The sequence below is a fragment of the Pelobates fuscus genome, chromosome 2 (assembly GCF_036172605.1).
Source record: "Pelobates fuscus isolate aPelFus1 chromosome 2, aPelFus1.pri, whole genome shotgun sequence".
Classification (NCBI taxonomy): domain Eukaryota; kingdom Metazoa; phylum Chordata; class Amphibia; order Anura; family Pelobatidae; genus Pelobates; species Pelobates fuscus.
The window spans coordinates 184,469,132-184,490,116 of NC_086318.1; the positions used below are offsets into that span (position 1 = coordinate 184,469,132).

General features: G+C 40.1%; 1 protein-coding gene across 2 annotated transcripts in view; it reads left to right on the top strand.

Moving 5' to 3' along the window:
- The window catches only part of SENP6 (SUMO specific peptidase 6), an 80,749-nt gene that overhangs the window by 47,256 nt on the left and 12,508 nt on the right, over window positions 1-20,985 (top strand). For both annotated transcript variants that reach the window (XM_063443005.1, XM_063443006.1), the window contains 5 exons: window positions 11,234-11,353; window positions 12,610-12,702; window positions 15,797-16,221; window positions 17,991-18,088; window positions 19,727-19,815. In XM_063443005.1, the coding sequence (XP_063299075.1) occupies window positions 11,234-11,353; window positions 12,610-12,702; window positions 15,797-16,221; window positions 17,991-18,088; window positions 19,727-19,815 (825 nt within the window). The remainder of the gene's footprint in view (window positions 1-11,233; window positions 11,354-12,609; window positions 12,703-15,796; window positions 16,222-17,990; window positions 18,089-19,726; window positions 19,816-20,985) is intronic.

Genomic DNA, 20,985 nt, shown 5'->3' on the forward strand with positions numbered 1-20,985 from the left:
ACTAGACCCACGTATGGATACCTCGCTGTCAGTAAAGGTTGCTCTCTACTCCACTTAAAACTCAATGGTTGCTGGACACTATTCGGCAGCACATAAGCAGCATAGTCCCAAAAACTATATTTTTCTGGCACAGGAGTTCTTGTCCCTGTTGGTCTCATGTGATATGCAGAGTGAAACCTGGTCCAACTACTCACCCATCTCTGCTCACATCAGCTTACCTTTTATAAAAACCACACGTGGAGGCTCAACAAAAACACGCTTACGGACCTGGAGGAACCCTTGTTGGCCCAACAGGCTCTTTAACCAGTACTATGAGGAAAATACCTTTTGGATAGTTTAATTGGATGGCCGTTTTGGAGGCTCACAAATGCATAATAGAAGGCATTATATGAACACCTGTACAGAGCGTTAAAAAAATAAAGCAGACCAGACAAAAGGCAGAACTAATCAGTCGTATTACCACCCTGGAGAATAGACATAAAGCAACCCTGTCTGATTGTACGGGGAATTGGTTTCTGAGAGACCGTCTTTCCCAGAAACTTTTTATATTATGTGAAAATCCCACTGATTTTATTACGAACCTTCCATCAAATGCGGCCGTCTTTTAGCCCGTACACTTTAAAAGAGGCGATCGCTCAATCATATCGACCAAATTAAACTTCCTGGTGGGAGAACTTCACAGCATCCAGAGGATATTATGACTGCTTTCCACAAATATTATTGCGACCTGTACAATTTCATGCAACACTGCTCAACGGAAGATCGTAAGCAGCATGATGCAAGGTTATCCAGGTTTTATGTGAATAGAACCTTGACAACCGAAGCCGCGGAGGAACTGGATAACCCACTGACCATGAAAGAGCTGCAGGTAGCATTGAAACTTCCGAAATTGGTGAGGGGGATGACTGCGATATTAAACGGTGGACAACTGTAGAGGGATGAATTAGCAGCAGTTATTACCGTGTTCCCAAAGAAAGGACCCGGAATGTTGCAAGAGTTACAGAACAATCTCTCTACTAAATGCGGATCTCAAATTGTTCACAAAGGTATTTGCTCCCCTGGCAGGGAAGCCAGGGACAATACAACTAGAGCTCTCTGCGTTATACATGGAGCGAAACACTCGCTGAGAAGTCCTTTGACCGGATTAACTGGGGATTGCTTTTGCAAACATTTCAGCACATGGGATTTGGACCTAACCTGCGGACCTAGATCTCACTTTACACGTTCCCTTCAGCTAGAATAAGAATCAGAGTGCACTCACCCGTGTTCCCTGTCCCCCATTCTGATTTATTTAATATATATATGATCTAAGTTATATATATATATATATATATATATATATATATATATATATATATATATATATATACACATAAATATACATACACTGTCTACGTGTATTTTAATATTAATATATACATAATTATATATATATATATTATCAAAATACACGTACAATGATATTGATTAAATATATATAATTTTCATTATATATTTATATATAATAAAAAATAAATATATAAATGTTAAAAAATAAAATTAAAAAAACAATAAAAAATAAATAGATAAAAAATATATAAACATGCGTAATTTCATTCTAACTGTATTTTAAAATTAATATATATATATTATCAAAATACATGTAGAACGAAATAATATATATACATAAGTGTATATGTGTGTGTATATATATATATATATATATGTGTGTATATACACACACACACACACATATATATAATAATTCTACGTATATATTTATGTAATAATTTTACACAATTAGGTCATTTTATTAATTACAATTTGCAGGACCTGCCTGACAACCCAGGCCGAAAGTTCAGGGAATTAAATTGTCTAGCACTATATTTAACCCTGTAACTTTCCAAGACACCATAAAACCTGTACATGGGGGGTACTGTTTTACTCGGAAGACTTCGCTGAACACAAATATAGTGTTTCAAAACAGTAAAATATATTACAACGACGATATCGTCAGTGACAGTGACATTTTTTGCATTTTTCACACACAAATGGCACTTACACTGACGATATAATTGTGATACGTTTTACTGTTTTGAAACACTAATATTTGTGTTTAGCGAAGTCTCCTGAGTATAACCGTACCCCTCATGTACAGGTTTTATGGTGTTTGCAAAAGTTAGAGTCAAATATAAGGTTTGCGTTTCAGTTTTTTCACATTAAAATTCGCCAGGTTGCCTTTGAGACCGTATGGTAGCCCAGGAATGAAAATTATCCCCATGATGGCATACCATTTGCAATAGTAGACAACCCAGGGTATTGCAAATAGGGTATGTTCAGTTTTTTTTTAGTAGCCACTTGGTCACAAACACTGGCCAAAATTTGCGTTCAAATTAGTTTTTTTGCATTTTCAAATATTAACACTAACTTTAGCCAGTGTTTGTGACCAAGTGGCTACTAAAAAAGACTGGACATACTCCATTTGCAATACCATGGGTGTCTACTTTTGCAAATGGTATGCCATCATGGGGGTAGTTCTTATTCCTGGGCTACCATATGGTCTCAAAGGCAACGTAACCAATCTGGCGAATTTCAATGTGAAAAAAATGAAATATGTAACACGCTATATTTGACCCAGTAACTTCCCAAAACACCATAAAACCTGTACATAGGGGTTACTGTTTTACACGTGAGACATCGCTGAATACAAATGTGTATTGTATTGCAGTAAAAGCAAACAGTATTTTGACATTCACAGTTAAAATGTCACGTAGAACTAAAACAATTTAAAAAAATTCTTATTTTCTCCCATTTTTTTTTTATATTTTTTTCATATTAAATTATGTTCAATACCTAAATATTTGATGTTAAACGAAAGCCCTGTTTCCCCTGGATAAAATGATATATAATAAGTGTGGGTGCATTTAATATGAAAGAGGTGAATTACGGTTGGACAGACATATAGCGCAAATGCCAGGTTTTGTTTACGTTTTTTTTTGGATCACAACTTGTACATTTGGCTGCGGTCTTAAGGGGTTAATGAAAACACAGAGACAGGCTTGCCATTCCAACCACTAACCCTACTGCTGCATCACACAACACACCCTACATCAAAATATAAAAATACACTCTCAAAACATCTTTTAAGGACCAAACTTCTGGACTAAAAGTGAATCATGTCATTTGTCCTTAAGGGGTTAAATGCAGCAAAATGACTAATTTCTCTGTTTTTGGAAACTGAGAGAGTTGCCTATCCTCCAGCAATGTGTGACAAAAGTGGAGGAAATAACTAGCATGGAATCACTAGCTGCACAACTAAAGGGCCTCACAGATAGATGCACACTCACGTGTACTCCTTGGATGGAGTACATAGCTGGGCAGGTAGTGCGCAGGGGCGCCGCTGATCAAATTATATTTCTAGATTAATACTTTTTTTTATATTGAAGGCCTGCCTGACAACCCAGGCAGATATAGCAGAACATTTTATTTGAAAGCCCTCTATTTGACCCTGTAATTTTCCAAAACCCCATAAAACCTGTACATGGCCCATACTGTTGTACTCCTAAGACAGTGCTTAACACAAATAAGAGTTTTGTTTTTAAAGTGGTAAACCATATGATGATGATGATGATGATATCATCAGTGAAATGTTTGTGTGAAAAATGCACACAAAAAAACCCAATATAAACACTAGTTTTGGGCCAGATTTTGTGACTAAGTGGTTATTAAAAAAAAAGACTGAACATACCCCATTTTGAATAATCAGGGTTGTCTACTTTTGCAAATGGTATGCCATGTGGGGATAATTTTCATTCCTGAGCTGCTATATGGTTTCAAAGGCAACATAGGCCCTGCAAACCAATCTGGCAAATTTTAATGTGTAAAAACTGAAATTTGCAAGCCACGGGTTTGACCCTGTAACTTTCCAAAACTTCATTATACCTTCACATAAGGAAGGGATCGAGTCATACTAGTGGGACATCAAAGCATACAAATATGTGTGTTTTATTGCAGTGAAAGCTAACAGTATTATGACATTCACAGTTAAAATGCCACTCAGAACTTGGAAAATAATTTAATTTCTCACTCTTTTAGATTTTACTCCTGTTAAATTGAATTCCATATGTAAATATTTGATGTGGAATGAAAACCCCATTTCTCCTGAAGAATGTGGTATATAATACATGTGTGGGTGCACTTAATATGAAAGAGAGGTAAATTATGGTTGAACAGAAATATACCGTAGGTCAAATTCTAGGTTTTGTATTGGTTCAGAACTTTGACAATTGCCTCCAAACTTAAGGGGTTAATTTATAATATAGAGAGAAACACTCTTTAGTAAGCCTAGTTGGCTAAAGCAAAATAGATTAATAATGCAAGAAAAATCTAGCATTAATCACACTTGGTCCCAGACTTGGATGTCTGGTAAGGAAGGCTATTATGTCCTATTAGTAGCTGGAACAAATGTAGTGGTCTTGGTTGGATCCCAATTTTGAAGCTGTAGATAGCCTTTATAGCCGGTTGTAAATCTATTGCAAGCCTCAGCCGATCAAAGAAACCACGTACCTCAAAGGCCCCTTGTTGGTAAACACAGGTACCATACCATTAAACGATCACCAAATGAGCGGTCCCCACTTTAGGGATGTTGAGGGAGATCAGCTGGACACCTAGAATGTGTCTATTGTTTAATGACAAATCTGTGCTAAAAATAAGAGGAAATCATTTGATTCTAGCATAGCCTGTATGAAATTTTGTACTGTTTTTCTTAAATCTTAACGTTGATTCTTGTGGTGCCAATGTGGATGCTTTTGATTCCTTTGGGACTAGTAACAATACCTTCAAGATTATAAGTTTGCGGGAGGGCAGAGCCGGCAAGCAGCCTGAGCGGACGCATCGCATACAGCTCCGCACACAAAACGGCAATAATTGTGTTTCACCCGGGGATAATCCGGCCAAAAACGCTGCAAATCTGCACCACTAACGTGAGGGGGCACGATGGGCAAAAAAAACAAGAAATCCAGGCCCGATAAGGGCACTATGAGCAAAGATATCGGTGATATGCTGCGGAGCTCCCAACTGCCCGCATGGGCCAAGATGGCGCTGGGCGCCGAACTGTCTTCCTACTCGTCAGAAGAAGCACTGACAGACCTGGGAGAGGGAGCCTCTTTCACCCTGCTAAGGGATCGAAGCCCTAAACTGCCAACCAACGGGGACCCGGTCACAGCGGAGCTATTCCAGAGCATGCTCGCTGACCTATGGAAAAATATAGCAGCTGACATGGCCTACTATAAAACGGCCCTAGACAGCGCCACGACCAAAATTACCCCCACCTGGAAGCTTCTTCCACCACCCACGAAACCAGGCTCACCGCAGTAGAGGGGAAAGTGGTCGGGCTGCAGAAACCTCAAATGGCAACTGCTGAGAAAATTGACGCAATAGAGGACCAGAGACAGAGGTATAATCTTAAAGTGAGGGGGATACCGGACAATGTGGGCCTCACAGACTTACCACACTTCCTCCGACGCCTCTTCGCGGCACTGTTGCCACCAAAGCAAGCAAAAGCCATCTGACTAGACGGGATGTTCAGGCTCCCGAAACTGGCAAATGCTCCAACGCCGGCAACGGCGGACTTAATCATCCGATTTCAATCCATGCAGGATAAAACCTCACTGCTAGCCGCAATCAGGGGGAAAAACCCATAACATTTTGAAGGCGCACTCATTAAGGTGTTTCCAGATCTCAGGAAAGGTACAGTCTCCTGGCGCAGAACACTACAACCGCAACTGTAAACAGTACGCAAAGCGGACATAGCATAGCGGAGTCACACACAAAGCCCATAACCCACGAGAACTGGAGGCTCACGTACTTTCCCGGCACCGGCGAAGACAAACCTGGCACGGCTAGATCCTACAGGCATCCCAGAGTTCACTCCCCGGGCACTCCGATGTCCTGAACCCACCAGACCGTGGGCGGACACGGCCGTACAATGAACTGACTAAGCAGAATAGGTGGGACACCCTCTCACCGTTGCCATGGACATACCATACACCACTGGTGTCAGAAGTTCATGTAAAAGTTATATTGCCGTTAATGTTATATTGCCGTTAAACTAACTGTGTTTTTACTGTTGCAAAGCTACTCTCGTTCACACAAAATAGGCAACCCACTTAGGCTGACCTTCACCTTCACGACGCTACACACCCAAGTAGTTTGTCTGCCTAAGTTAGAAGGGCTCTAGACCCTTCCCCACAGCTTATCTTCCCCCCCCCCCCACCCCCTCTCTCAGCACTGTTACCTTGATAGCAACAAGGCTTACACTCCAGGAAAGCCGGGAGGAGAGGTGCCTACCTCGACAGGCACTGCACTGCCACACGAGTATTATTTAATTTATTTAATTTACCTATGTTTTTAGTGTTTATCTCAGCCTGTAATACAACTGACTTAACCTGTATTGTCTCTCTGCGCCATAGGCATAATAGATAGGCTACTCAAGAGGTTAGGCTTGTTAACTTACATAAAAATGTGCAAACCTGCAAGCCACTACCTAATCTGCAGGCAACTGTATGAATACGCTGTTGTGGCATCCTGACGAAGCTAATGTTGATAACACAATGCAGTTACTGCAAATAAGTTATACCTGATTGGACATCTGGCTTACTTATGTTTCTTTTCTTTTAAAACAAAAATGTGCAAACCCTTCATGTCACTGTTTATCCTATGTTTAACTACGCAAGCACGCTGTTGTGGCGTATGACTATGCTTTGTAATCACCTGCACGACAAAACTAAAGAATTAAAAAAATAAATAAAAAAAAAGATTAGTTTGCACTGCTCCTGAACAAGGTGGGAGGTTAGTATTTGAAGTATAAAATCTGGGAGCTCTGTTAGGCAGTGAATATGGATATTCGTGTTAGAAGATGAACTACAAAAATATCCAGGAACATTTTTGTTTAATTTGAATGATTTGTAGAACTGTCTGCTCCTGCAAATTCTGCTTTGCTTGTTGCACTTTTTTTTTATCCTTTCATCTTAGCTAGACAACTCTTTCTGAGGGATAGAGATGTATGGAAAAAAAAAAAAAAGTATACGGAATTTTGTACATCCTTTATAGTTGTCAAAAATACATCCCTCTCCATAGCCAAGCAGTAAACCTTGGCATTCAGCAACCATTTTAATGCAGAAAACTATGCATGTATACTTTTTTATTTAACAAAATAATATACATTGTATGGTTGTTCGGAAATATTTGAAAAACATTAAGTTGTGCGATCAAAGTATAAAAGTATAGTTGTTCAAGCCCTCCCAATAAAACATTCCAAAATAGTGGTGTTAAACTGAATAATGCACAATTGACCCTTTCGAGTTAATACTTGAAACATTTTTCTAAAAATTGTAATATAAAGCTTGCCCTTTATAATGTGCAGCTTATAGTCTGTGGTTCTATGTTTGTATCATTTTGACCCGTACCCACCTAAAGAGATGTATACAACAGCATCCAAATATAATTTTAAAAGTAAATGATTAATTAGAAATCATGCAAATGCAAAACATACCCAATTGATAAATTAATGTTTAGAAATAGATGTGCTAGATTTGTGGTATATTTGCATATTTTTATGTAAATAGAAATTTGCACTAACTATCACATTATAAATCTAGTAATAGTATTCATGTACACTTACTATGTTTATGAACCTGCTCTACCCTTGCTAAGAACTCCTATTGAGAGAGAATTACATTTCTAATATGCATGTATCACTGCCACCTAGTGGACAAAAAGCAAATGAACTCTGTTTAAGGCAGGTAGACTTTCACATTTCCAAGGTTACTGCCGGTGTGGGCTTCTGTTTTGATCAAGCAGAATACCCTCATAATTGTACTAAAAGTTTGAAATATATATATTTTTTTTCTTTTATAGTTTTCGGGACGAGTCTTTATTGTAGTTATTAATTTCAGTACACAATGGCTTGAAAAATCAAGTTACCTACTTTTTAGAAGATTTCTGTAACAATAAAAAAGCACTCTAAAATTAGACGGAGGGGGCGGAGCCTGACAGCCGCAGCGACTGGTCGCACCTTTCTAGAGCTCCCCGCCGAGATAGCTAAAAACGGGTAAAAGAATCGCCCTACCTGCACCCACGGTGTTCCGGGAGACTGTCCCTGCCGACTACAACAAGATGGGTCGGAAAACGAAAAAGCCCAGACCCGACAAGGCCAGTCCTGGGCTCACAATCGGTGATCTCTGGCGGCAGGCGCATGGCACTATCGGGCCCAAGATGGCCGCGATCACAGGAGGATGCTCCGATTTCTCGGACGAGGACTCACTGGGAGCCGACATAGATTATCCACAGGCACCGGAGAGGCCCACACAAAGACCACAAGGCCCAGAGGCGTCCCCGGTCACCAAATCAGACCTGAAGGAGATGCTGGCCGCACTACAAGACCACATTTCGGCGGACATTGCCACGATCCGCGGGGACCTATAGGGCCTCACAGGCCGCATTGGTAAAATCGAGCACACCACCACAGAGCACTCCCAGCAGTTAATCGCGCTCCAGCACACAGTACAAGAACTGCAGCATCTAAACCAGCTGCATGAACGCCGACTTGCTGCCCAGGAGGACTCCCGGCGTCAAAATAACATAAAGGTGAGAGGGGTCTCGGAGGAGATACCGGACGCTGAACTCCCACACTTTGTGAGACGCCTGATAGGGGCCTTATTACAACCCAGACAGGCTAAAGCAGTGACAGTTGAAGGCCAATTCCGTATCCCCAAACCCGCCAGAGCCCCGAAAACCGCCTCCAGGGACCTGGTGGTCCGTTTTAATAGCGGGTCAGACAAGAATGCACTCCTTACAGCCCTGAGGGGACAAACACCGTATCGCTTTGAAAACATGCAGCTTACAATGCTGGCCGACCTTTCGGGGAGCACCCTTGCATGGAGAAAGACACTCCGGCCATTCACGACACTTCTCCAGCAGCATAACATCCGCTACCAGTGGAGACTCTCCCGCACACTGCTGGTGCACCAGGGAGCAACACCGCACACAGTGACCACCCTCCAAGAGGCTGCCGCAATACTACCAGCCCTGGGGCTCCCCCGGGATGCACTCACTCGAGCTACTCAACCTGAACAGCCCTCTCACTCCTGGGACCCTGCTAACATCCCACCTTTTGTCCCCCGACGGAGTACCGCAGATACCTACGTAGCAGCAACTACCTGAATGGAGCAGCAACTGACCGTACCCCACAGGGCCATTAGCCTATTTTAACTTACGTTACACCCAAAACACTTTCTTATACCACCCAAGAGACTGGCTCTACAATTTTGCCTGGATACTTTAATATGACCCCATCTACGGAAGAACCCAAGCCCTCTGACGACACCAGTGACCCAGGGTACAACGAAATCACCCTCAAGCGCAGCCAATGACAAGAATACAACCGGACGCTACCCACACCTCACATTGCCATTGACTGACTTACCACACCGAGGCATAGACTGCCAACACTGCACATCCTTGGGCACGGACTTGCAGTCGTGGCCCGGCCCACTGGTACCATGCGGACACTGTTACTGTTTTGTTTTGATTTCGAACTTATTATTGTTTTAATAGCCAATAAATGCTTAATAGCCAGCTTTCACCTAAATGCTCCAGGAACACAGCCCATTACCAAATAGCTGACATGTTTAGACCAAGTTGCTAACCCAATTTTCCACAGGTCACCCTCTGGGGGGCATATATAGCTTGAATGCACTAGCTTTTTGCAAGCTTCACGATCTTTCTTTTGTTTAAACTTGGCGTTTACTCATAGGCTACCGAATGCTTGTTTATTACACCCTATGCGACTAACAGCTTGTGAGGCAACTATAGTTCCACACACTAAGACAGGCATACACACGCGATGTAACCACTATACTAACAACACACAGCGGCGGCAAATACAGATGCCCTGAGAGGGGCTGCTCCACTATACCATACAAGCCTATCTCTTACCGACCAACTTACTGTATATAGTTTAAAGCCACTTAAAGACCAGCCGCACTTAACTTTAGGTTCAGAAGACACACAAGGTGCATTGTATCAGGACAACACCTAGAGCAAATTTAGATATGTTCTCATATGATGTTTCATATGAACCACGTTTACTTATGTTATTTTCGTAATTAAACTTCAATAGGTTGCCCTTCCTACGCTACCTTCTATATCTACTTTTCACTATGTTGAAATAACTGTTTAGTCTAACATACCAACTCTACAAAAATGTGCGAAACATCAAGCCATTGTTTACTCTGTGTACAAACTGTGACACGCTGTTGTGGCGTATGTTGATATGTCTGTAACCCCCCGCACAACAAAAATAAAGAATTTAAAAAAAAAAATTAGATGGAAAACCACTTGCACTAGTTAACACTTTTGAATGTCAGCCTTAATTTTGACTGGAAATAGTTGTCACATTATGCAATCAACTTCAGAGACCTTTTCAGTGTCTAGAACATGTTACTGCAAGCTTTTTCAGAGAAAAGGCAGTGCTTACATTGCTGGCTAGTAACACGTATTGTGGCAGTCACTAAGATGGCCGCTAGAGGTGCCTTCTGTACTGTTTCTGTGCACGCAGCACAACATTTTGCCACGCATTCACAATAGCTTCCAAATGCTTTCCTTTTGAAAAAGCACTGACCTGGCTGAGATCAAGTTTGATGATCTCAGCCAGGGGGTCGGAGCAAGGCTAGCCCAGACACTGAGTAACCGGTGCAGAGTGGGCTGAAAGGTGAGTTTAGACCCATTTTCACTGCTCTGACACGATGGCCTGGAACCTAAATTGTGTGTTTAACACTTTAGTGTCAGGAATACATGTTTGTGTTCCTGACTCTATAGTGTATATTATACACATAGGATAAAGAGCTACATACTACCATGAGTTCATCGTAGAAAGGTTTTGTCTGGTTCTTCCGAATCAGATTTCTTTTAATCCACACCTGAACATATCAATCTGATTCAATGAATAAGACTTCACAGGTAAATCCCTGGCAAATCGATTTATTTAGTGTGGATTAACCCCTTAAGGACACATGACGTGTGTGACACGTCATGATTCCCTTTTATTCCAGAAGTTTGGTCCTTAAGGGGTTAAACATTCTTGGATTCGGACGAACTATCTGAAAATGTAATTAATTAATATGTACATATGAATTAAGTTGGTGCAATTTGAATTTGAAGTTCATGTTACTAAATTACTTTCCTTATTGTCTAGGTATTTGATCCTTGAGAAACTACAGAAAGATGCAGATAGAATACATATTTTCAGTTCCTTTTTCTATAAGCGACTCAATCAAAGGGAGAGAAGGAATCTCCAAGACACTGCAAACCTAACGTAAGCTTTTTGGGTTCATTTTTAATTAAGAATATGTGCACATTGGCACCAAACCCACAATGATGTGATATTGATGTATAGATTATGCAGTCTCATTGCTCAATTCTCTGCCTTTTAGGAATAAATCACTTTGCTTATGCAGCTCTAGCCACACCTGCCCTTCTGAGACTCGCAGCCTCCCTGCACACTTTCTGAAAAAAAGTCTAAATTAGTGTAGGCAATCTTTGACACTGCAGATTTTGTGGACTACATCTCCCACAATCCTGTTATTGCCATAATGCTTGCAAACATCAAGGGAGATATAGTCCACAACATCAGGAGTGTCAAAGGTTGACTACTCCTAAAATGTTGTAACTTCTTTAATTGCACAGTGTGTTTAGAATGTTTTCTCTCCTGCTAGAGCCTGCAACAGCTTCGTGTGTGATTAATGTTCAATCAACAGAGCAGAAATCAATAACTTATAAAGTAAAACTACTGGGCTGTAAGATCCTGTTGAAAATGAAAGCATTTTTTTTTTTTTTACATGAAGGCTGTGTGAGTCACAAATAAGACACTCATACTTTTGCTAATCCATTAAAAAAATTGGTCACTCAGACGGCCACCAGAGGTGCTTCCTGGGTCAGCGTTCAGATGTTTAGCATCACTACACTTTGCCTGGAGGCTCTAAACGCTCCTAATAGAGATGCATTGATTCAGTGCATGTGTTGCAAATGCGCAATAGCCTCCCAATGCTGTCCTATGGGAAGGCATTGGAATAGCTGAGATCATTCAAATTTTAATATCAGCCAAGATGTGGGGCGGGGCAAGCTGGAAGAAGACCCATTCAGCCTTGAGAAAAATTTCATTAAATCACCTTTTTAATAAGTTTAATGAGGCCTGGGAAGCTAAACGGCATATTTTAGACCTATAGTGTCAAGAATACATTTGTATATATTCCTGACAATGTAGTGTTCCTTTAAGCTTAATAAAGCCTTTATCATCCACTTATGATAGCATAACCACTGTAGTGATTATGTAATTGGTGTGTTTTTTGTTTTTCCACAGAATCATGGAATAATGCCTGTGTGTTGTAGTTGGCATTTTTTTTTTTATTTCCTTATTATTCGTTATTAATTATTCTGTTCAAAGATATTACTTTAAAATGCTCATAATATGTTAAATAAAAACACACATTTGGATCGTATAACCTGTTCAAGTGTTACCAATGTCTGTATGGTTTCTTACATGTATGGGTATTTTACTTTTTGTTTTCCCAGATTACAGCAAAGGAGGCATGGAAGAGTGAAAACATGGACTCGGCATGTTGATATTTTTCAGAAAGACTTCATTTTTGTTCCGCTTAACGAAGCGTATGTAAAATCTTAAAATGTAAATCACACATTTAGCTTGCTCCATCCATAGACTCCTCTTGAAAACTCTTCATGGCTCAGTGGAGCTCCAAAAAGCAAATCAAGCAGGTTTTGGAGGGAAAATTAGTCATATGAATTTTGCACCACCTGGGTGTGCATGTGAACGGTTTTAAAAGGCACAGTCTATGCTCCATAACCGCTGCAGGACTATATGTTTTTGGGTTGTGATTTAAAAAAAAAAAAGAGAAATTGTGGTCAAGACTGGGGGAGATAAATGTCCCGCACGCGCTAACCTCACACCCTTCCCCCAGCATTGCCTATTACCAATGCAGAGGTTACTCACCCTGATTGAAAATATCATATATGATCTGCACATTGTGATGCACGAAAATCTGTTCTGCAGATCTCCCTAACTTTTAATGCACAATGTTAATGTTTTTACTTCTGTTTTAGTTACTAACTGAACATCAACTTTTAAGTAACCGTAGCAAAACAAGCTTGACATCCTGGAGTGAGAACAACCCTGATTAATTGAGCTGACTGTCTGAATGCAGTGATTTTCAAAATGTTGCTTCTGCCTTTGTTCCCTAAGATTCGCCAAACTTCAGATAGTCTCCTCATCTCTCTCCAGCTCTGTGTCATGCAACACTTGAAAGGGGCTAGAACTTTAAACCAGGAATCTTAAACTCTGTACACTCAGATATTGATTACCTACAATTTCAAAGAATGCATTGTATAGGTGTCTAGGTAATCATGGGAGTTGTAGCTCATAAACTGCAATGTTTTAGATTGCAGGGTTAAGGGAACAGGGATAATGCAAAAGTTACCTCTGCATTTCTCTTGTTGCAAGCTTTTTTTTAATTTGTTTTAAAATTTACTTTCTCATTAAGTCGTTTAGTCTTTTAGAGTTAAGTGAAAATTTAAGATGAGTTTCAAAGTATATGAGAACACATATTTAAAAAAAAAAAAAAAATAAATAAATGGATTTAGTTCAAACATTTTATGCTTACAGCCCCTGTTGTCCTTTTTAAAATATAAAGCCTAATCTACACATAGTACAAATCCCAAAGCAGATGCCCGCTAGGTTTTTTGTTTTATAAGCAAAAAGGGCTGATACTGGGATGACCTCAACAAGAATACCATCATAGAAAAATGGGTAAGCCAAACAGGGGAAAGAATAAACTAGGGTGAAATGGGAGAGTTTATAGGGAACGTAGAGGCTCTGCGCTGGCTCAACCATACTGGTCAGATTAAGTGACCTGCAACTCTGAAGAGCGTTTAGAATTCAGCTTGCATTCAACTGTTCCTTTTCCTCATACCCTTCTATTGTTTTGCTGTGCCTGTTGCTTTATGGTACATAATGAGGCAATATAGGCATCCAATGGAGACCAGCTGGCATCCAGCAATAAACTCCTCATGGCCATCCTCAGGGACCGCTTGTCCCATTGCCCGCTCTGTGATGCATCCTAATAAATTTTTATGTCTGTGGGAGAGCTGATAATTTCCGCACCCTTTCTAGACTCAACTGGGCTCCAATTAATACAAGCATGCACAGTCTCTGTATTTCCAAGGGTAAGGTGTGAGGTAGCATCAGCAACAGATAGTGCTCAGAGGATTTAGTAAGTGAAACCCCACAGACATCTTGAAGTGATGATGATTATTATTATTGGTATTTATACCGCCAGCTTATTCTGCAGCGCTTTTGCATTAGCGCCCCATAAGGTCCCACCAGCGGGCTTGTCACAGCGCCAAAAAGATGCCGAAAGGATCTTTGCAATCTAGAATGGGTCACATGTCATTGCAGAATTAATTTAAAATGCATCACTAAATGACTAGTATATTTAAATGTTTTTGCTAATAACTGTGCTGATCGGTACCAATTTTGTACCAATTTTCAGGTCAAAATAATCAAACTGGAAACACTTTTTAAGTCAGCTTTCCATTCAACTACTTTGGCCTTAAATTTGAAATTAGCTTTGAATTCTCACTTTAGGGAAAATCCCTCTTTAGGTCTATGAATGCATTAGAACTTGCTTGTTTTACATTAATAAAACAAGGTATTATTGTATTGAAGCTCCAGGAAAGTGTGAGTGAACATCTTTTATTTTACCTATCACCACTACAGTTTTAAATACTACACTATTATTTCTTCTCTCATTCTCTTCACATATACCTTGTCAAGGATTACTGAAACGCTGCACTTACCCCCCTGTTTTTATCCAGTTTTCTGATCGGGAAAGAGAGACTCTGTATTGTTGTTCAAGCTGATTTTGGACTATTATCACTTTGCTTCCGCACTGAATTTATTTTTGTGTGATTGTGTAATTTTACATTAAAGGATCACTATAGGGTCAGGAATACATGTTTGTGTTCCTGACCCTATAGTGATCTTTTAATGTAAAATTACACAATCACATTGGGTTAAAACCACCACCTACCCCTCCCCCCACTACCCCCCTTGTCCCCTCATGCCTCCATAAATATAGTAAAAAGCTTACTATATTCAAGCTTGAAGCTGTAACTCTGCATGCTGTTAGACTCAGAAAAACAAGCAGTGTGCTGACATCATCAGAAGTGGTAGCCTGATCCAGTCACAGTGCTTCCTCATAGGACTGGCTGAGACTGACAAGGAGGCAGATCAGGGGCAGAGCCAGCATGATTCAAACACAGCCCTGGCCAATCAGCATCTCCTCATAGAGATGAATTGAATCAATGAATCTCTATGAGGAAAGTTCAGTGTCTGCATGCAGAGGGAGGAGATACTGAATGTTTGGATGCATTTTAGGCAGCCATGACCCAGGAAGGATCTCTAACAGCCATCTTAGGAGTGGCCAGTGAAGTTATCACTAGGCTCTAATGTAAACACTGCATTTTCTCTGAAAAGACAGTGTTTACAGCAAAAAGCCTGAAGGTAATGATTCTACTCACCAGAACAAATTCAATAAGCTGTAGTTGTTCTGGTGACTATAGTGTCCCTTTAATCTGCTCGAATTGAACATGGTTTCTAATCTTTGGCATCAAATAATCTGTTTGGACATTACAATGTAAATGTCTGAAACTTCTCTTTTTTTTTTTTTTTTTTTTTAACATCTAGTGCCCATTGGTTTCTAGCAGTCATATGTTTCCCTGGATTAGAAAAAGCAGATCATATTGATAATCCTTACTACCAAGGACCCATGACCACTTCTTCCTCTGCGTCCATGGTATCTGGGGAGAACAGCAGCTACTCTTCGAATGAAAGTAATTCAGAAACTTATCTGCAAGCCAATTCTTCCAAATCAACCCCAAAGAAAACACCCAGCAAAAAGTCCACAAGCACATCTCATGACGTAAGCACAGGGACTGATGAAAGTGACACTTCAGAACATAGACGAAGTCCATGTGTGGGAAGGCACAATGTTAGAAAAAGTGATCAAGGATCTGGCATTTCCCAGAAACATATTTACCAAGAAACACACTCGAATACAAAAAATGTAAATGGAATCACAAGTGAAAGTAAAAATTCACTGAAGCATGCAGGTGAGGTTTTATATATAAATAATATATATAGAATTTTATCGAGATTTTTGGAGTGAATAGTTCTTAAAAACCATATGGGTGTTTGTTTTTTATTGTTTATGTATACATAACACATCAAGTGTGAATACAGTGTTAAAAATGTGAGGAGGTGTATTGTTTTTCACATTTTTTGCTTACATTTTTTACATATCCAACTAAAAAAAAAAACCTCAAAAAAGACTTGCGTATCATTCCAGATTGCTAAGTACCTCACATGTCTTGGGTCTAAATAAATTTTGGTAGTGAACATGAATCCTATTTTAACCCCCTCTAACACTTTACCACCCTAGCCCTAACCTTATGTTTGCACTGAGGCCAACCGTTTACCAACCTTAACCCTGCACCTTAAAACAGCATTAACCGATGCCTTACCCTAATCCTACCTCTAACCCTAAGGAAAGCCTCTGCCAATATCAGTACTGATCATAAAAGATCGCTTCACTAGATAAATTAGTAGACCGTGGTTTGCGACCTTCATCTACTGGCTGTTTTAACTATTAAAGGGATCTTTCCTGTTATCCTGAAATGAAGCATGCTTTCCCAGCCAATTACACTGTGATCAGTTACAATTGGTTTGGATGCATGCAGAATGACCCTGTCAGTCTGTTCAGACACTGGGAGTCTTCCTTCGGCAGCTGAAATTCAAGAATCCCAATGCCTGAGTGCAATCTGCTCAGTCATGGTGCTCTCAATTAATTGTGAGGGCTAGATCTAGTGCTCACGTTTGAGAGTTTCATACTATGCATCTATCAGTCTGGGGCCACCAAACAAAATGGCCCCTGCTTACAGTGATTTAACCCTGCACACTCTGCGTTCCAGCTACAGGGATTACAATTGCCATATAAAGGGCTGTATATGCAGTGCTCCCTTCGAGCACTTCATACAGCTTATCTGTCAGTCTGGGGCCACTAAAAATGGCCCAGCTGACAAAGAGCAGCCCCCAGGTATGGATTGATACCAGAGATTCTCTGGTGTGAGCAGAAATTAAATGGGCATCCGGTGAAAGGCTGAAAGTGTTGGCTGACACTCTCTGAGCAGATAGCCATTATGAACACAACTAAGGTCTAAATATTTGAAAAAGTTGTTTAACCCCATAAGGTAAAATTACACCTGAAAACTCCTGACTCCATAACAACCTAAGTGACATGAAGTTGTTATGGGTCCTTGGAGTGTACCTGGACATGCTTCATGTACAGAGGGGACTGTGAAATCTGCATAATGGCTACAAATGCTTGCTTTTCACCATATTACGCCTCTTTAAAATATCATTTAACATTTTTAACATAAATAACATTTTTAATATTTGTGTCTGTCAATAAACTCAACCTCTGTTGAATCACTCTTTAAGGTTATTTAACCCCTTAAGGACCAAACTTTTGGAATAAAAGGGAATCATGACATGTCACACATGTCATGTGTCCTTAAGGGGTTAAGTGCATTTGTAAAAGAAAAATACATGAAATGGCATATGTAATTCTCAGATATGTACTAGGAGTTTTCTTAATTATGAAACCATAATCAATATTTTACACACACAGATTTTTTTGTTTTTTATTTTGTCAGTTTAATATTATATCTTCACCTGAACGTTTGCAGTTTAGAATAAATGATTGTTCAATCTCCCGTTCTGATGCTTTGTCTAGTTTGAAAAGTACATAACTGTAATAGCTTTCTGGAGGGTTTGTGGATATCTACTTGATGTGTTGTTTTGATTGTGTTTTGTTCTGCAGATGGTTTGCACAGAATACAAATAAGCTATAGTGAGCCGCCAGATGACCTGAAGAAAACAGCAGAAGAATTCATAGATTCTGATGATCAAGATAATCTGGTAAACTGCATTTTTAACACGATATAAGAACGTTTTAACAGTGCTATTTCCATTTTTTTTTAACCTCTTACATATGCATAATTTCATACAATTTATGTAGTAAAAGTGTGAATGTCTATGGCTACTCCTGACATTAACAGGACATTCCAGACACTAACTCACTTAAACTACTTGTATAAGTTATGCTGCTCTCCATTATGTCTTTCCTGCTCATTAATGCTACAACTGTTTGCTGTAAAGTCAAAGCTATATGTCATCCATTCACCTAGTGACATCATAGGTTAAACATAGTTTTTCCCCTGTACATAATCGTGTGTTATTCAACTTGTACAAACTCTGTTATGGTTTTTCTGTATAGCAGCATGGTTCATGCGTGACTGCAGGTAGTTTTATTAATGACAAAAATGAATGATGCTACTTGGCATGTAGCTAAAAGAAGCCTAATAGCTGATTTAAGTTTGAGTAGTAGTTTAATTTGTATTTTTGAAGAGGGAAAGTATTTAACATATGAACTTCATATCATATAACCTACTGTTGATTGTTAAAGGGTTACACCAACCACTATGTCTACTTCTGCTTTTCAAAGGGGTCTTGGTGGTAGCAGTGTGGATGTGCAGTGTTCCAGCTTAAAACTCTGAACATCCCGAGTAACTGGCACTTGTGCTTTGGGACAAGTTGCACCCCAGCACACGTGACATTGGCAGCCCTGAATGTCAGTTCTGTGCATAAAATAAATCTGTTGTCAGGGAGCACTGCATGCTGCCGGCAGATTTAACTGCTTCACCCTTGCAGACATAAACTGCAAGGGAGAAGCTTCTGTCTCCCCTGTCACACTGCAAGAAGACCTCCCACCAATCCCATCGTCCATATTTTTTTATCCACTCCCTCCTCTTCCTTTACTCCTCCCTTTGCCAGCTCAGGCGTGAGCATGGGCTTTGAGCCTGTAAAATGGTCTAGTCAAAGGCTTCTCTATACGGTGTATCCTCTTATTAATATTATTTTCTGCTTTTATTGTTGATTGTTTTAAATTTGTTGAAAAGTGTACCTATTTCAGATCTTAATATAATTTTTTCCACTTCTCCGATTCTGACAGCGTCTCTGCTGTAAGATCAGTTTAGGGAAACTGTTTAATAACACTTGCAGACCCATGTCTATGTTTTATTATAACACAAACTGTATGTATGCGTTACCCAGGTGTATATGTATATACAGAGTGGTGTTATTCTAGCCGTCACTGATGAACAGAATAAAGTTAAAACTTAGCTGTGTTAGTGCAATTTTCCCTGCAGCCTTATCCTCCACGGCAGACGTCATTGCCCCTTACTTCAAGGATATAGAGGTCAGGAATGGCGGGCTGAGGGGAGGACAAGAGCATTACGAGCATAGCTGTGCCACCATTGACTGGCAGGCATGCTGGTTAATGATGTCGCTAAAGGTGGGCTTACACCTCTGGCAGCAGTGGGCTTGCACTCAGCATGTGCAGTATTTCATACTGACTGAAGTCAACATGACCACTTCAAATCAGTAAAGTGGTCATGGTGCTTTGGGTAACCCATTAAGGTCTTCTGGCAAGTCTTCCAATATGATCTTTTATTTTATTGATGTATTTTCCCCTGACTTATTTTTCTTCCTCCTCAGGATGAAAGCAGTGATGATGGAGACCTTGCAGATGAAAATTGTACTTCAGAAGCAGGGAAGTGGCATCTGAAACCCACATTCTGCAAGCAGTAAGTATTTTGCATTCAGATTAATATTGTTAGAATTAGAATCTTTTTTTGAAAAAATTGAGGAATCTCATAATATCAAGTATGGACTTCAGCTGTTATACATGCCCCTCAGCTCGAATTTGTGTTTATCTGTAAGAACATTTTAGTATAATACAGTAGACCTACAGCTAGTGACATAGCCCAGTGAAAAGGGTTCCAGGTGCATTATCAAAGATTCTAAGACTTATTGCCAGCAAGCTAATGCCACCCTTTTTCCTATGTTTCATCCTTTCTCGGTTGATAAAACGAGTACTATTAAGTTAGTTTATAACATCTAGAACCTTAAATGCACTTGAAAGCGAGTGAAAGGTAAATGTTCCTTTCCTGGTTTAATATCTTAGAAACATAGAATGTGACGGCAGATAAGAACCATTCGGCCCATCTAGTCTGCTCATTTTTTTAAAAAATACTTTCATTAGTCCCTGGCCCTACCGTATAGTTAGGATAGCCTTATGCATATCCCATGCATGCTTAAACCTTTACCATATCCCATGCATGCTCCTTTACTGTGATATTATTACTTTCGGATATTATTTTTAAACCTTTGCCCCTCTAATTTAAGACTGTCCTCTTGCTGCGGTAGTTTTTCTTCTTTTAAATATAGTGTCCTCCTTTACTGTGTTGATTCCTTTTATGTATTTAAATGTTTCTATCATATCCCCTATCTCGTCTTTCCATCAAGCTATACATTTTATAGGGACACTCCAGGCACCCAGATCACTTCTGCCCATTGGAGTGGTCTGGGTGCCAACTCCCACTACCCTTAACCCTGCAAGTATAATTATTGTAGGTTTTATAAACTGCAATAATTACCTTGCAGGGATAACTCCTCCTCTAGTGGCTGTCTACTACACAGCCACTAGAGGGCACTTTCTGTTTCATAGCACAGGTTTTCTGTGCTATAGCGGCGCTGGACGTCCTCACGCTATGTGAGGACCTCCAGTGTCTCTAAAATCCGCATAGGAAAGCATTTTTCAATGCTTTCCTATGGGGAGGTTTAATGTGCATTAGGTCTCCACAGCGGGCCGGCGCACATGTGCAGTCGGTCTCCTCATGCGCTGGACTTTGGTAGTCACTGAAGGGGTTTTCACCCCTTCAGCAACCTGGGGTGGGAGGGAGAGAGACCTGCAG